Consider the following 14,681-nt stretch of genomic DNA (forward strand, 5'->3'; position numbering starts at 1 on the left):
AGCCCATTGGCGGTGGTCAATGTGGCAGGCACCAAAAGATTTCTTTAAGCAGTCCTTGTACCTCTTCTTTGGTGCACCTCTGTCTCGGTGGCCAGTGGAGAACTCGCCATAGAACACGATCTTGGGAAGGCGATGGTCCTCCATTCTGGAGACAAGACCTACCCAGCACAGTTGGATCTTCAGCAGCGTGGATTCGATGCTTGCGGACTCTGCCAGCTCGAGTACTTCGATGTTGGTGATGAAGTCATTGCAATGAATGTTGAGGATGGAGTGGAGACAGCGCTGATGGAAGCGTTCTAGGAGCCGTAGGTGATGCCGTAAAGGACCCATGATTCAGAGCCGAACAGGAGCGTGGGTATGACAACGGCTCTGTATACGCTGATCTTTGTGTGTTTCTTCAGGTGGTTGTTTTTCCAGACTCTTTTGTGTAGTCTTCCAAAGGTGCTATTTGCCTTGGCGAGTCTGTTGTCTATCTTTTTGTCGATCCTTGCATCTGATGAAATGGTGCAGCCGAGGTAGGAAAACTGGTTGACCGTTTTGAGTTCAGTGTGCTCGATGGAGATGTGGGGGGGCTGGTGGTCATGGTGGGGAGCTGGCTGATGGAGGACCTCAGTTTTCTTCAGGCTGACTTCCAGGCCAAACATTTTGGCAGTTTCCGCAAAACAGGACGTCATGCGCTGGAGAGCTGGCTCCGAATGGGCAACTAAAGCGGTATCGTCTGCAAAGAATAGTTTACGGACAAGAACAAAACAAAGGACTCTACATCACCTTTGTTGACCTCACCAAAGCCTTTGACACCGTGAGCAGGAAAGGGCTTTGGCAAATACTAGAGCGCCTCGGATGCCCCCCCAAGTTCCTCAACATGGTTATCCAACTGCACGAAAACCTACAAGGTCGGGTCAGATACAGCAATGAACTCTCCGAACCCTTCTCCATTGACAACGGCATGAAGCAAGGCTGCATCCTCGCACCAACCCTCTTTACTATCTTCTTCAGCATGATGCTGAAACAAGCCAATAAAGACCTCAACAATGAAGACGGTGTTTACATCCGGTACCGCACGGATGGCAGTCTCTTCAATCTGAGGCGCCTCCAAGCTCACACCAAGACACAAGAGTAACTTGTCCGTGCACTTTATATAGCAAAGATTAAAAATACATAACCAATGTTTTGGGCTTGAGCCCTTCAAATGAAGGGCCGAAACATTGGTTATGTATTTTTAATCTTTGCTATATAAAAGACATTGTTTGACTTGCTGACTTTTTCCAGCATTGTTTTTTTAGCCTTTAAACCCCAAACTCCTATGTTCCAGGGAATAAAGCCCCCGCCCATTCAGTCTCCCAAGCCCTCCGATCCCAGTTGCATCCTGGTGAACTCCTCTGCATCCCTCCCACCTTTCCATCTGTGTATGCCTCTCTGACCCCACCAGTTGTTTTCTCCAGTCCACTTGCCTCCGATGCTATCCCACATCATCCCAACCTCCACAACACAACTCTGCTCCTCCGATACTTTGACGCTCCTCTCCCTAAGATCTCCACCCCATTTTCCTACACCATGCATTCCCCCACCCACCTGCTCTTCATTGCAGCTGATCCCTCCCTTCCATCCCCCGTTCACTTGCCTTGTCCATTTCCCACCCCCCCCGCTCCTTGCTGCTCCTGCTGCTCTCTTCACTGGCCACATGGCCATCAGCATGGAGGATATGTGAATCATACCGTGGGATCTGACTGAGTGCACACACAGCCTCAACTGTATCTGATGGCCCAGGAAATACCAAATGCACGTTGAGCATACACAGCATCTGCGTTGTGGTACCTACATGATCCAGAGATCTCCTCCACACTCTTGACTCAGGCCAAGTCTTCTCCTGGTCCTCCTGCAGAATAAAGCAGACACTATTTAACCTGGCATCATCCAATAATAACATTCACAAGCCACAGCTTGGCCATCGCAATGTAAAAGTTAACATAATTCTAGTGTCCATTGACAAACATTATTCAGACCAACATCTTGCTGGCTTCCTCTAAATTTCAGATAAGTACAGAACCGTACATACTTGTTCAATAGTTGAGCTAAAAAAGTGTGTGTGGTGAGAGGTCAAAATTTTGACCACAGTAAGTACCTGCGCCATTTAGGGTGTTGGGAGCGCAGAAGGCCGGTCCGGGTGGTAATCTGCGGTTGGGGCGACAATTCAGATGGGTGAGCGGCCGTGGCATGGGTCCACAATCGGTGTGTCTGGAGTTCAGATGGGCAGGAGGCTGAGGCCAAAATTAGAGGGATCAACTTTTACATGTGTTATACAAAATTACCTGATTTTTGGACCGAGAAAAAGGGGGAAGGTCGACTATTACATAGGATCAACGATTACACGAGTATTTTCAGTAGTTGCCTTCTCCAAGGCAACTGCACTCATTATGAAGCTCGCAGCACTCAACACTGAGGACATGGCCTACCCTGAGCTCTGTGTATTGGTGACTCCAGGAGTCCAAATTTAGTGAGCAACTAAATTTAAACCACTTTTTCTCTCAGTCATACAGCAAAGAATCAGGTCCTTCTGCCCCCCCACCCCTGGTCTGTGTTAACTATACAACACAATTAATACCATATATTTTGGCATTTAAGTTGAGTTGCGAAACCCAAAAAAACTCTCAAAAAATGGGGATCAACTTGTATACTTTTGAGACCTTAAATTCAGCTCAAAATCCAATCTGCATTGATCCAGCGTAAGTCGACCCTTGAAAGACCAAAAAAACCCTGACTGCGACAGATTTTTATTGAAAACAACACAATTAGAACCCTTCAAAATTGCTCTCCCTACCATCATCTGAAGCAAAGATGATGGCAAGCACATCCATACTTGCACTGTTTAAACAGTCATCATATAGGTCCCAGTCTATATCTGATGAGGTGGTTTCAGCTTCGTCGTCAATGTCCCACAATAAATCACCTTCTGTGCCATTAATTGCACAAGAGATTCCACACTTCTTAAATTATTTTATCAGTCTCTACTTTAACTTTGTCCCACACTTTGAGCATGAGGTTACACAGAACATCAAGTGATGCAGCACACATTGCTCCGCCTTTCGTAAACTACTTTTTTGCACTCGATATCCATGTATTCCATTCCTCACACACATGGTCTTTAAATGGATTGTTCAAGCAGACATTGAGAGGTTGGAATATAGATGTCAAACCACCCGGGATAACTGCCATGTAAGTATTATGTAGTACTAATCTACTTTTACTGTTTTCAGTGAAGTGGCTATGAAATATATCCCAGACCAGCAAACTCCATTCCTTGCGTAAACCCCCTGGCCACCCGTTTCACACATTGTCTATCCATAGTTTTACACCAATTTCATCCATCCATCCATTTTCATGAAAATGTCCAAAAATTCCTGCAGGGAATTTAATATTTGGTTTAATTTTGCATTTAAAGATTACCATGGGTCTTAATTTTGTCCTGTCATCCATGCACAATAACACCTGGTCTTTTCATGGCCTGGTTTGCAGTTTTAAAAAAAAATCAAAATAATAGATTTTATTAATCACAAAACAGTTCTCACTTATTACTTAACTTACTAAGCTTAAAACCCCACTATGCGTGAATGTAATTGTACAGATGTGTGTGTGTATTAGAGTCCAAACTATTTCAGTTTAAACTTAAGCCTGAAAAGTTAGTTTTAAGGCCCAGTATTTTAAAGTCTGGTTGAAATTGAAGTCTATTAAATTATAGTTCAGGAGTGATTACAAAACATCAAGTTTTTTAAATTGTTGCTTTTTTAAAATATTTTTTTATTTTTCACACTGTGAACCACATCAACCAAAATATGTACAAACTTTTCTCATTAAATATACACAGTGGCATTTTCTCCCTTTTTTCCCCCCTTTCCCTCCCCCCTCCCCTCTTCCCACCCCCCTCCAAAACTCATAAAAATTCAACATATACAATACAATAAAACAATATCTTCACACAAAGGAAAATAAACAAAAAAAATGTGACATCTATTTGTTACACACTAAATCAAGTCGTTTTGTCTTCTTATCATTTTAGGGGATGGAGGTCCGAGGCAAGCTCTCTCTGTTATGTTCCATGTATGGTTCCCAAATTTGTTCAAACAATGTGACTTTATTTTTTAAATTATGTTATTTTTTCCAAATGGAATACATTTATTCATTTCCATGTACCATTGCTGTATTCTCAGGCTCTCTTCCATTTTCCAAATTGACATTATACATTTTTTTGCGAATGCTAAGGCTATCATAATGAATCTTTTTTGCACTTTATCCAATTTGAGGCCTAATTCTTTACCTTTTATGTTAGTTAAAAGAAAGATCTCTGGATTTTTTGGTATGTTATTTTTTTTGTGATTTTATTTAATATCTGATTTAGTTCTTCCCAAAAATGTATTCACTTTCGTACATGCCCAAATTGCATGTACTGTTGTTCCCATTTCCTCCTCACAGCGAAAACATCTATCTGATAATGTTGGATCCCATTCTTTTAATTTTTGAGGAGTGATACATACCCTGTGTAACCAATTATACTGTATCATGGTTAACCTTGTGTTTATTGTATTCTTCATAGTTCCAGAACATAACTTTTCCCATGCTTAATTTTTTATCTTTATGTTTAAATCCTTTTCCCACTTTTGTTAGGTTTATAGCTTATTTCATAATTTTCCTTCTCTTGCAGCTTAATGTACATGTTCGTTATAAATCTTTTAATTATCATTGTGTCTGTAATCACATATTCAAAGCTGCTTGCTTCTGGTAATCTCAATCTGTTTTCCAATTTATCCTTGAAATAAGCTTTCAGTTGATGATATGCAAACATTGTACCATGAGTTATTCCATATTTGTACTTCAACTGTTCAAATGTTAATAAATTATTTCCCAAAAAACAATTTTCTATTCTTTTGATTTATTTTCTCTCCCATTCTCTAAAGAAAAGGTTATCTATTGTAAAAGGGATTAGTGGATTTTGCGTCAATAATAATTTTGGTATTTGGCAATTTGTTTTTTTTCCATTTCTAAGTGGATCTTCTTCCATATATTAAGTAAATGATGCAATACTGGTGAGCTTTTATATTGCACCAACTTTTCATCCCACTTATAAAGTATATGTCCCGGTACCTTCTCCCCTATTTTATCTAGTTCTATCTTAGCCCAGTCTGGTTTTTCCCTTGTCTGGTAAAAATCTGATAAATACCTTAATTGTGCGGCTCTATAACAATTTTTAAAGTTTGGTAACTGCAAACCACCTTGGTTATACCTCTCTGTTAATTTATCTAACGCTACCCTCGGTTTCCTCCCTTTCCACAAGAATTTCCTTATTATTCTCTTTAGTTCATTAAATAATTTCTCTGTTAAGGGAATTGGTAACGTTTGAAATAAGTATTGTATCCTTGGGAACACATTTATTTTAATGCAGTTTACCCTCCCTATCAACATTAGCGGTAATTCTTTCCAATATTCTAAGTCTTTCTGCAATATCTTTATTAATGGCCGATAATTTAGTTTGTACACGTGGCTTAAGTTTTTATCTAACCTAATACCTAGGTATCGGATTGCTTGTGTTTGCCATTTAAATGGTGATTCTTTTTTAAATTCTGTATAATCCGTGTTACTCATTGGCATCACTTCACTTTTCTTTGCGTTGATCTTGTACCCCGATATTTTTCCATATTCCCTCAATTTCTTATGTAATTATTTTATTGATATCTCTAGTTTTGTTAGGTACACTATGATGTCATTTGCAAATAAGATGATTTTATAATCCTTTATTTTTATCCCTTTTATTTTATTTTCTATTCTTATCAGTTCTGCCAATGGTTCTATTGCTAAGGCGAATAATAAGAGGGGATAATGGACATCCCTGTCTCGTTGACCTACCTAATTTAAATTGGTTCGATACATATCCATTTACTGCTATGTTCGCCAACAGTCCATTATACATTGCTTTAATCCAATTAATATATTTTTCTGGTAGATTGAACTTCTGTAATACTTTAAATAAGTAGTTCCACTCTACTCTGTCAAAGGTTTTTTCTGCGTCTAAAGCAACAGCCACTGTTGGTTTCCTATTTCCTTGAACTGCATGTATTAGATTAATAAGTTAACAGACATTATCCACTGTTCGTCTTTTCTTAATAAATCCAGTTTAATCTTGTTTTACTATTTTTGGTACAACAATCGGCCAATCTGTTTGCTAATAATTTCACTATTATCTTATAATCTGAGTTAAGTAGAGATATTGGTCTATATGATGCTGGTGTTAATGGATCCTTCCCCATCTTTGGTATTACTGTATTGCTGTCTTACATGAATTTGGCAAGTTTTGTGTTTCTTCTACCTGGTTCATTACTTCCAGGAGAGGAGGAATTAATAACTCTTTAAATGTTTTATAAAATTCTATTGGAAATCCATCCTCTCCTGGTGTTTTATTATTCGGCAGCTTTTTAAACATATCCTGTACTTCCTCTATTTCAAATGGTTTTATTAGTTTGTTTTGTTCCTCTTCTTGCAATTTCGGCAGTTCAATTTTAGCTAAAAACTCTTCTATTTTATCATCTTTCCCCTTGTTCTCAGTTTGGTATAATTGTTCATAAAATTTCTTAAAAGTTTTCATTAACCTCTGTTGGGTTATATGTGATTTATTTGTCCTTTTTCCTTGATGCCAATACAGTTCTGTTAGCTTGTCATGTTTTAAGTTGCCAGGCTAATATTTTATGTGTTTTTTCTCCCAATTCGTAATACTTTTGCTTTGTTTTCATTATGTTCTTCTCCACCTTGTACGTTTGTAATGTTTCGTATTTTATTTTTTTGTCCACCAATTCTCTCTTTTTCATTATTACTAGTTCCTTTTCTGTACTTACTATCTCCCTTTCCAACTGCTCTATTTCCCAATTGTAATCCTTTTCATCTTAGTTACATAACTTATTATCTGTCCTCTAATGAAGGCTTTCATTGTGTCCCATAATATACATTTGTCTTTAATTGATCCTGTGTTTATTTCAAAATATGCTTTAATTTGGCGTTCAATAAATTCTCTAAATTCCTGCCTTTTAAGTAGCATGGAGTTTAACCTCCATCTATATGTTCTTGGTGGAATGACCTCCAGTTCTATTGCTAATAACAGGGATGAATGATCTGATAGTAGTCTAGCTTTATATTCAGTTTTCCTAACTCTCCCTTGAATATGGGCCGACAACAAAAACATATCAATCCTTGAGTATGTTTTATGTCTACTCGAATAATATGAATGTTCCTTCTCTCTTGGGTGTTGCCTCCTCCATATATCCATAAGTTTCATTTCCTGCATTGATTTAACCATAAATTTGGCTACTTTATTCTTTTTGCTTGTCTTTTGTCCAGTTTTATCCAACATTGGATCCAAATTAAGGTTAAAATCCCCTCCTATCAATATATTTCCTTGTGTGTCTGCAATCTTGAAAAAAAATATCCTGCATAAACTTTTGAACCTCCTTGTTAGGTGCATATATATTGAGCAAATTCCAAAATTCTGAGTATATCTGACACTTTATCATTACATACCTCCCTGCTGGATCTATTATTTCCTCTATTTTGATTGGTATATTTTTGTTAACTAATATGGCTACACCTCTAGCTTTTGAATTATATGAAGCTGCCGCTACATGTCCTACCCAATCTCTCTTTGTTATGTTCCACTTCAGTTAGATGCATTTCCTGCACAAATGCTTTATCTATTTTTTCTTTCTTCAGTAAATTTAGTACCCTCTTCCTTTTAATTTGGTTATGTATTCCATTAATGTTTATAGTCATCTAGTTCAATGTGGCCATCTTATATCTTGCTTATACCTCTTTTCCGCTTCCTCACCACCTCCATCCCCCTTTTTCCCATTTTCATCTCTTAGTTTTTCCTTTTTAAACTCAATGTATGACAACACATTTAAAACATAAAATACTCCAACAATTCCCACAGCCAATAATACCTTAATCCCAAATGCTCCCCACCCCCCCCTCACTGAGTTGCCCCTTATCCCTTGCAGGGCAACCACAACTCCCCTTTCCATTTGGATCTTGCTCGCAAGCGTCAACTGATTTTTCAGTGACGGTTATTCCTTCTCCCTCCCAGCCCCCCCAAGAAAACTTTTTTTTATTTACACACATATAACAAAGCTCTCTTTTTTCCCCCTTACTTCCTTCCCTTCCCTTTTCCCTCTTTAGTTCTTTACATATACATTGTTTTTACATCTTTATATATACTTTATTACTGTTCTTCATTCTTGTTACATCTCTTCATCTCTTCTTCTATCCTGCAAACATTCTGCGAATTCTTGTGCTTCCTCTGGATCCGAGAACAATCTGTTTTGCTCCCCAGGTATAAATATTTTAAGCACGGCTGGATGTCTTAACATGAATTTATAACCTTTTTTCCATAAAATAATTTTCGCTGTATTAAACTCCTTCCTCCTCTTTAAGAGTTCAAAACTGATGTCTGGGTAAAAAAGTACTTTTGACCCTTGTATTCCAATGGCTTATTATCTTCTTTAACTTTATTCCTTGCCCACTCCAATATATTTTCTCTTGTCGTATATCTCAAAAATTTTACTAAGATGAATCTTGGTTTTTGATGTGTCTGTGGTTTCGGAGCTAGTGCTCTGTGTGCCCTTTCTATTTCCATTTCTTCCTGCATTTCTGTCGTTCCCAGGACCTTCAAGATCCATCCATTTATAAATTCCTTCATGTCTGTGCCTTCTTCAGGCCCACTATTTTTATGTTGTTTCGCCTACTATAATTTTCCAACATATCAATTTTCTGAGCTAACAACTCCTGTGTTTCTTTAATGTTTTTGTCACTTTCTTCCAACTTTCCTCTTAAGTCATTTATTTCCATTTCTACAGCCATTTCCCACTCTTCCACATTTTCTACTCTTTTCCCTATTTCTGTCATGACCCGTTCTAAAATTTGCATTTTATCTTCTGCTCTTTTCATTTTTCTTTTAATTGCACTAAATTCTAATGACAACCATTCTTTTAATAATCTCATTTGTTCTTCAAAAAAGGCTTTATCTATATTCTGTCCATCTGTTTTACCTTCTATTTCTCTGTGAAGATCTTGGTCTACTTCTGTGTCTGTACCTGTTTGTGTCTTCTTCTCTTCTTTGTGTCTGTGTCTCTTCTGTTTTTCCTGATGAGTTGCTTATATCTCTTTGTTGGGCCTCCTCTTGCTGGGCCTCTTGCTGTTGGTCCTCCCCTCCTGGGCTCCCGTCTGTCAGACCTCCTGCTGTTGATCCTCTTGTCGGTCACCCAGCTGTCTTTCACCCTCGCCTGGTTCCTTGCTCCCTCTCCTGCCGCCATCCTGATCCTCCAGCTGAGCGCCCTGGTGTCGGGCGTCCCTCAGCTGGTCGCACCATGACTGCCCACTCCTCGGCTGCACCTTTGATTGTGCAGTTGCACACTTTTGTTTGGCTCCAAGAGCCATTTTTGAAGTCCACCGGTCCGAGGTCGCAATTCCGCAGGGCAGGCACCAACCTCGGGCATCGGATGCTCCTCACCACTACAGCTCCCTGTTCCTTCGTGCAAGTAAGGCCTTCTTCTTTCTTCTCCAGTGACTTTTCTTTATTTTTCCAGTTGCTTTAACTTTCTCCTTCTTGGGTGCCATCTTCTTTCTTTTCTCTGTAACTTTATCTTCTCTTTCTTGTATTTTATATTTGTTGAGCTTTGTCTTTTCCTGACTTTCTTTCTGGAGAGGGCTGGTTTTACTCAACCGCCCACTACTCCATCACGTGACTCCTCTGGTTTGCAGTTTTAACACCTTTCCATTCCACTGTTCTATTGCCTATTATGTTGAAATTCAAGGGGGTTTCGTCCATATTTCCAATATTTGCCAATGCAAACTGGTGTTTCTGCCGGTTCCATATAATAAACTGGGGAAAACTTACAACTTTATGATCAAGATCTTTTGGTAGCTTCTGTGCAATTTTTTTTGCATAATACCAGATTTTTCCTGTCATGAAACAATTCCACCAGCCTCAAAATCATCACTGAGGTCTGGGTGCGACTTGGCCCACTGCAGTGCAAATGTTCTTTATTTCAGGTGACCATATAGCAATCTTGCCTCTGTTCACATACCCATTCTGCAACAAGATTTTCCAACTCTGGCCAATGAGTGATTCCTTTACTCAACAAACATTGCCTGTTTGGTATTGTTCTTAAAGTCTCTTCTTTCTTCTTCCATCTCTTACCAACTTCTCATCCAATTTACTCGCAGCAGCTCAGATGTTGATTTTCTTGGCCATTTCTATCACTTTCAACTTAAAGCTTGATTCATATTTTCATCATGTGCTACACTGAGTCGATGAGCCCTCCATGATAGCAATCACCTCCAGCCAACACCCAGCAGATCAATCCGCACGATCTATGGGGTCAACATATTTGCCGGTCGATGGCCCACCTCAGGCATAGCGACCTTGGGGGTCGAATTAAACGCCAGTCAACAGGGCACCTCAGGCAGCCAGAAAATGGGGGGGGGGGGGGGTGGTGACTTACACGCTGGATATACCTTAAACCCTTAAAATTAGGCTGAAAAAGGGGGGCCAAATTATACACAAATCAACTTATAATCCGAAATACATGGTATTTTATTTTCCCTCCAGTTTCTATCACATGCCTGTCCACACAGGCAGTTTACAGCAACCAATTAAACTTATGGATGTGCCGGGAAACCTACGCAGTCGTACAAATTCCACAAGTGCGCGCACACAGAGAACAGAGGGTTGGATTGAATAGGGATCACAGGGGTTGTGAGGGAGCAGCGCTAGTAGAAGAGATGATTTCAAACCATGAGAGAGCTATCACTGGTATCTGGGAATTGTTTTTCTTTTTTCAATGGTATCAAAAGCAGCCCACAGGCCAGAGGAGGACTACGTTTTTCGGAGCTTGCAAATTGACCGCTGAATTCCCACAGCGCAGAGCACACCTCACTGACAAAAGGCAAAGGAGGAAAAACCCAACACCCAACCCCAACCAACCAATTTTCCCCTGCAGCCGCTGTAACCGTGTCTGCCTGTCCCGCATCGGACTTGTCAGCCACAAACGAGCCTGCAGCTGACGTGGACTTTTACCCCCTCCATAAATCTTCGTCCGCGAAGCCAAGCCAAAGAGTGTCATATGTAAAGATGGTGAAGAAACTCAGCAGGTCATGCAGCATCTATATAGTGAAGGATAACCAACGGGTTGGGCCTGAGAGCATCAACAAGGTGTGAACAAAAAGCACCTGAATAAAATGGTGGGGGAGTTGGGAGAAGGAGTATAGGTTAACAGGTCATAGATAGATTTCGGGAGGAAGGTAGAAGAAAAAAAAAAGCAGAGAAGCGTAGAGGGAGGGGGTAGCTCACTGAATGGAGAAGGAAGGGAGTGGGGAGCTCACTGAATGGAGAATGGAGTGGGGAGCTCACTGAATGGAGAAGGAAGGGAGTGGGGAGCTCACTGAATGGAGAAGGAAGGGAGTGGGGAGCTCACTGAATGGAGAATGGAGTGGGGAGCTCACTGAATGGAGAAGGAAGGGAGTGGGGAGCTCACTGAATGGAGAAGGAAGGGAGTGGGGAGCTCACTGAATGGAGAAGGAAGGGAGTGGGGAGCTCACTGAATGGAGAAGGAAGGGAGTGGGGAGCTTACTGAATGGAGAAGGAAGGGAGTGAGGAGCTCACTGAATGGAGAAGGAAGGGAGGGGGTAGCTCACTGAATGGAGAAGGAAGGGAGTGGGGAGCTCACTGAATGGAGAAGGAAGGGAGTGGGGAGTTCACTGAATGGAGAAGGAAGAGAGTGGGGAGTTCACTGAATGGAGAAGGAAGGGAGGGGGTAGCTCACTGAATGGAGAAGGGAGTAAGGAGCTGGAGGAAAGGGGACAGAGGGATAGGGAAGAGAGAGACTCGGGAAGGGGAGTTCAGAAACCAGAGAAGTCAGTTAATGCCGTCTGATTGGAGGGTGTTCAGACAGAATACTAGATGTTGCACCGCCAATTTGCGGGTGGCCTTGGTTTGGCAGTACATCTTTTCTCTTCTACCCTCGCACCTGTAACCTTCTACCTGTCAACCTGAGTCCCTGCCCCTTCCTCTCCCCCATCTTTTTATTCATTGCCTCCCTGTTTTTGTTCAGACCTTGACAAAGCTCTCAGGCCTAACACATTGGTTACCCTTTGCTTCCTAAGGATGCTGCGTGACCTGGTGAGTTTCTTGAACACCATTATTTACTGCACTACATGCCCAGTGTCTGCAGATTTGCTGGTTTAACTCCCTACAGTAAATGTATCTGATCACCATGGAGCTGTGATGGGGAGCAAGCAGACTGGCTTACTCCTCCTCCCCTCCCCTCCCTACCCCTCCCCTCCCCTCCCTACCCCACCATCCTCCTCCCAACCCCACCTTCCTCTTCCCCTCTGCTCCCTCCCTCCCTCACATACTCACCCTCCCCAACCCTCCTTCCCCTCTCCTTCTCCCCACCCTCCTCCATCCCCACTCCACCTCACTGCCCTCCCCTCCTCCCCATCCCATCCTCCTCCTTCTCCTGCCCCCTCCAACCCACCCCTTCTCCTCCTTCTCCCCCCTCCACCCCGTCACTTCCCACCCTCCTCCTCATCCCCACTCTCACCTCAGCCCCTACCTCCTCCTTCCCACACCTTCCTCTCCCCCCCCCCCCCACCCCATCCCCTATCCCGCCTCCCCTAGGCCTGAGAAGCCTGGCCCTCCCTCCCCTCGGGCGGTCGCTTCCCCGCAGCGGTCTGATGGGGCGTAGAAGCCAGGCGGTGGGATTGGGGCAGCGGCGCCGGGGCCTGGGGTGGTGCGGGTCGGAGGATCTAGGCGCTCGGCTGGGTCCGGCCCCCCGTCCCCCGCCCTACGGCCCAGCCCGGCCCCCCGCCCTACCGCCCCGCGCTGCGGCTCCGGCGGCCGGCTCGGCTCCTCGTCGCTCTCCGCCCAGGTGGAATCGTATTCCTCCTCCTCCTCTTCCATGTCCCGGAGCCGGTCTGCCGGCAGCAGCGAACCCAGGGCACTGCTCCCCCTGGGGCCGGGACGGCGAGGGGGACGGCTCCCCCGTCAGCACCAGGAAATGCACGGAACCCTGCTCCTCGGCGCCGGTCACTGTGCTTCCTCCAGAGGTGGGGGAGGGAGGTGGTAGAGGGTGGGAGAGATGGAAGGTAGGGTGGCGTGCGGGGAGATACTGGAGAGATGGAGGGTGGGAGATAGGGGGAGAGATGGGGGGGGGGGAAGAGAAGGATAGAGGAGAAGAGATGCAGGGTGGGGGGGGGGGGCTAGGGAAGGGTGGGGAGAAATATAGAGGGTGGGGTGGGGGAAGATAGGGAAGAGATAGAGGGTAGGGAAGATGGGGAGAGATGGAGGGTGGGGGAGAGATAGTATGGGGAGATAGAGATTGGGTGGTGGGAGATTGGGAGGGAGAAGGGGCATATGAAATGGGCTGCTGGAGGGGGAGGTTGAGGCAGGTGCAATATTTAAGAAATATTTTGATGGACACATGCATAGAATGGGTTTAGTGAGTTACAGGTCAACAAATGTGGGATGTGTGGAATAGACATTTTGGTCAACGTGGGCCTGTTTCCACATTCCATAACTGTGACTGATGGACTTTTGGTCACTACAGGAATCAAGAAATCTGGAGATCAGGCAAGAAAGTGAGTTGAGGGACAAGGAAGCCATTGTCTCAGGCTAAGAGGAAAAATGGCTTAATCCTGCACCTTAATTTTTAATTCTAATTTGAATCGACAGGAAGTTTATTCTCTTTAAATTATATTTGTCTGGTTGGCTGCAGCATATCTAGTCTCTGAACATTTCAAATAGCAAGCTCAATCCTCTTTCACATTTCCATCCCACTAAATTGGCCATTCAGAGTCCTGGGAATGGAATGGAGGTTTGGCTTTTCACACTTGACCATTACTAACTGGGACACTAAATGCTTTCACACTTGTAAGGAGCCATCCCGGGGTTAGGACTGTTCTACCTTCAACCAGTGATGTCATGATGCCTTGAACGATGGTGGACTGCCCTAAATCCTGATCAATGTATTATGATCTTATATTTAAACAAAATTAATCATGCTTAATTATAACATAATTAAGCTTTATGTACAGCACAATATGAGCCCTTCAGTCCGTTGTGGTTGTGCTGACCTATATAAATCTTTATAAGGGACCTTGGGAAAATGTGAGCAATAAATAGCAATAGCGGACAATTTTTAAACACGGTAGGAAAGTTGGTAATGCTATAGTGCACAATTTATGCAGCGTGGGAAAATTTGTAGCGTTATAGCGTTTAATTTATATAGCATGGGAAACTTGGTAGCACTATCACGTACAATTTAAAAATATGGAAAAAAGCGTTGGCAGAGCTGCCCTCCCAGAATTCCATGAGGCAGAGAAAGGGCTGTATGTCCGGCTGCATACGTGGTGCATTCATAGAGGGGTTTCTCTACCATAAGGCATTCTGGGAAGTCAAGTCCGCCATTGCTTTTTTTTTCCAACGGTCTTTATAAGTTGTGCGCTATAACGCTACCAATTTTCCCACGCTGTTTATTGCTATTTATTTCCTCTTCTCCACTGCGACTTTCCAATGGCAAAATTTATACCTTCATTTTAATCTTCCTGCACTCATGCAAAAATTTGGGTCATTTTAATCTCATAATGCA

At 42.6% G+C, this 14,681-nt stretch overlaps 1 protein-coding gene across 1 annotated transcript in view; it reads right to left on the minus strand.

The window, feature by feature from the left end:
* Positions 1 to 13,077, minus strand: part of LOC138735881 (opioid growth factor receptor-like protein 1) — a 28,158-nt gene extending 15,081 nt beyond the window's left edge. The window contains exons 1-2 of the mRNA XM_069884458.1: positions 12,908 to 13,077; positions 1,820 to 1,876 (exon numbers count right to left, since the gene is read on the minus strand). Of these exons, the coding sequence (XP_069740559.1) occupies positions 1,820 to 1,876; positions 12,908 to 12,994 (144 nt within the window). The 5' untranslated portion in view covers positions 12,995 to 13,077. The remainder of the gene's footprint in view (positions 1 to 1,819; positions 1,877 to 12,907) is intronic.
* Between the last annotated feature and the right edge of the window lie 1,604 nt (positions 13,078 to 14,681).

Source organism: Narcine bancroftii, chromosome 6 (assembly GCF_036971445.1).
Source record: "Narcine bancroftii isolate sNarBan1 chromosome 6, sNarBan1.hap1, whole genome shotgun sequence".
Classification (NCBI taxonomy): Eukaryota; Metazoa; Chordata; class Chondrichthyes; order Torpediniformes; family Narcinidae; genus Narcine; species Narcine bancroftii.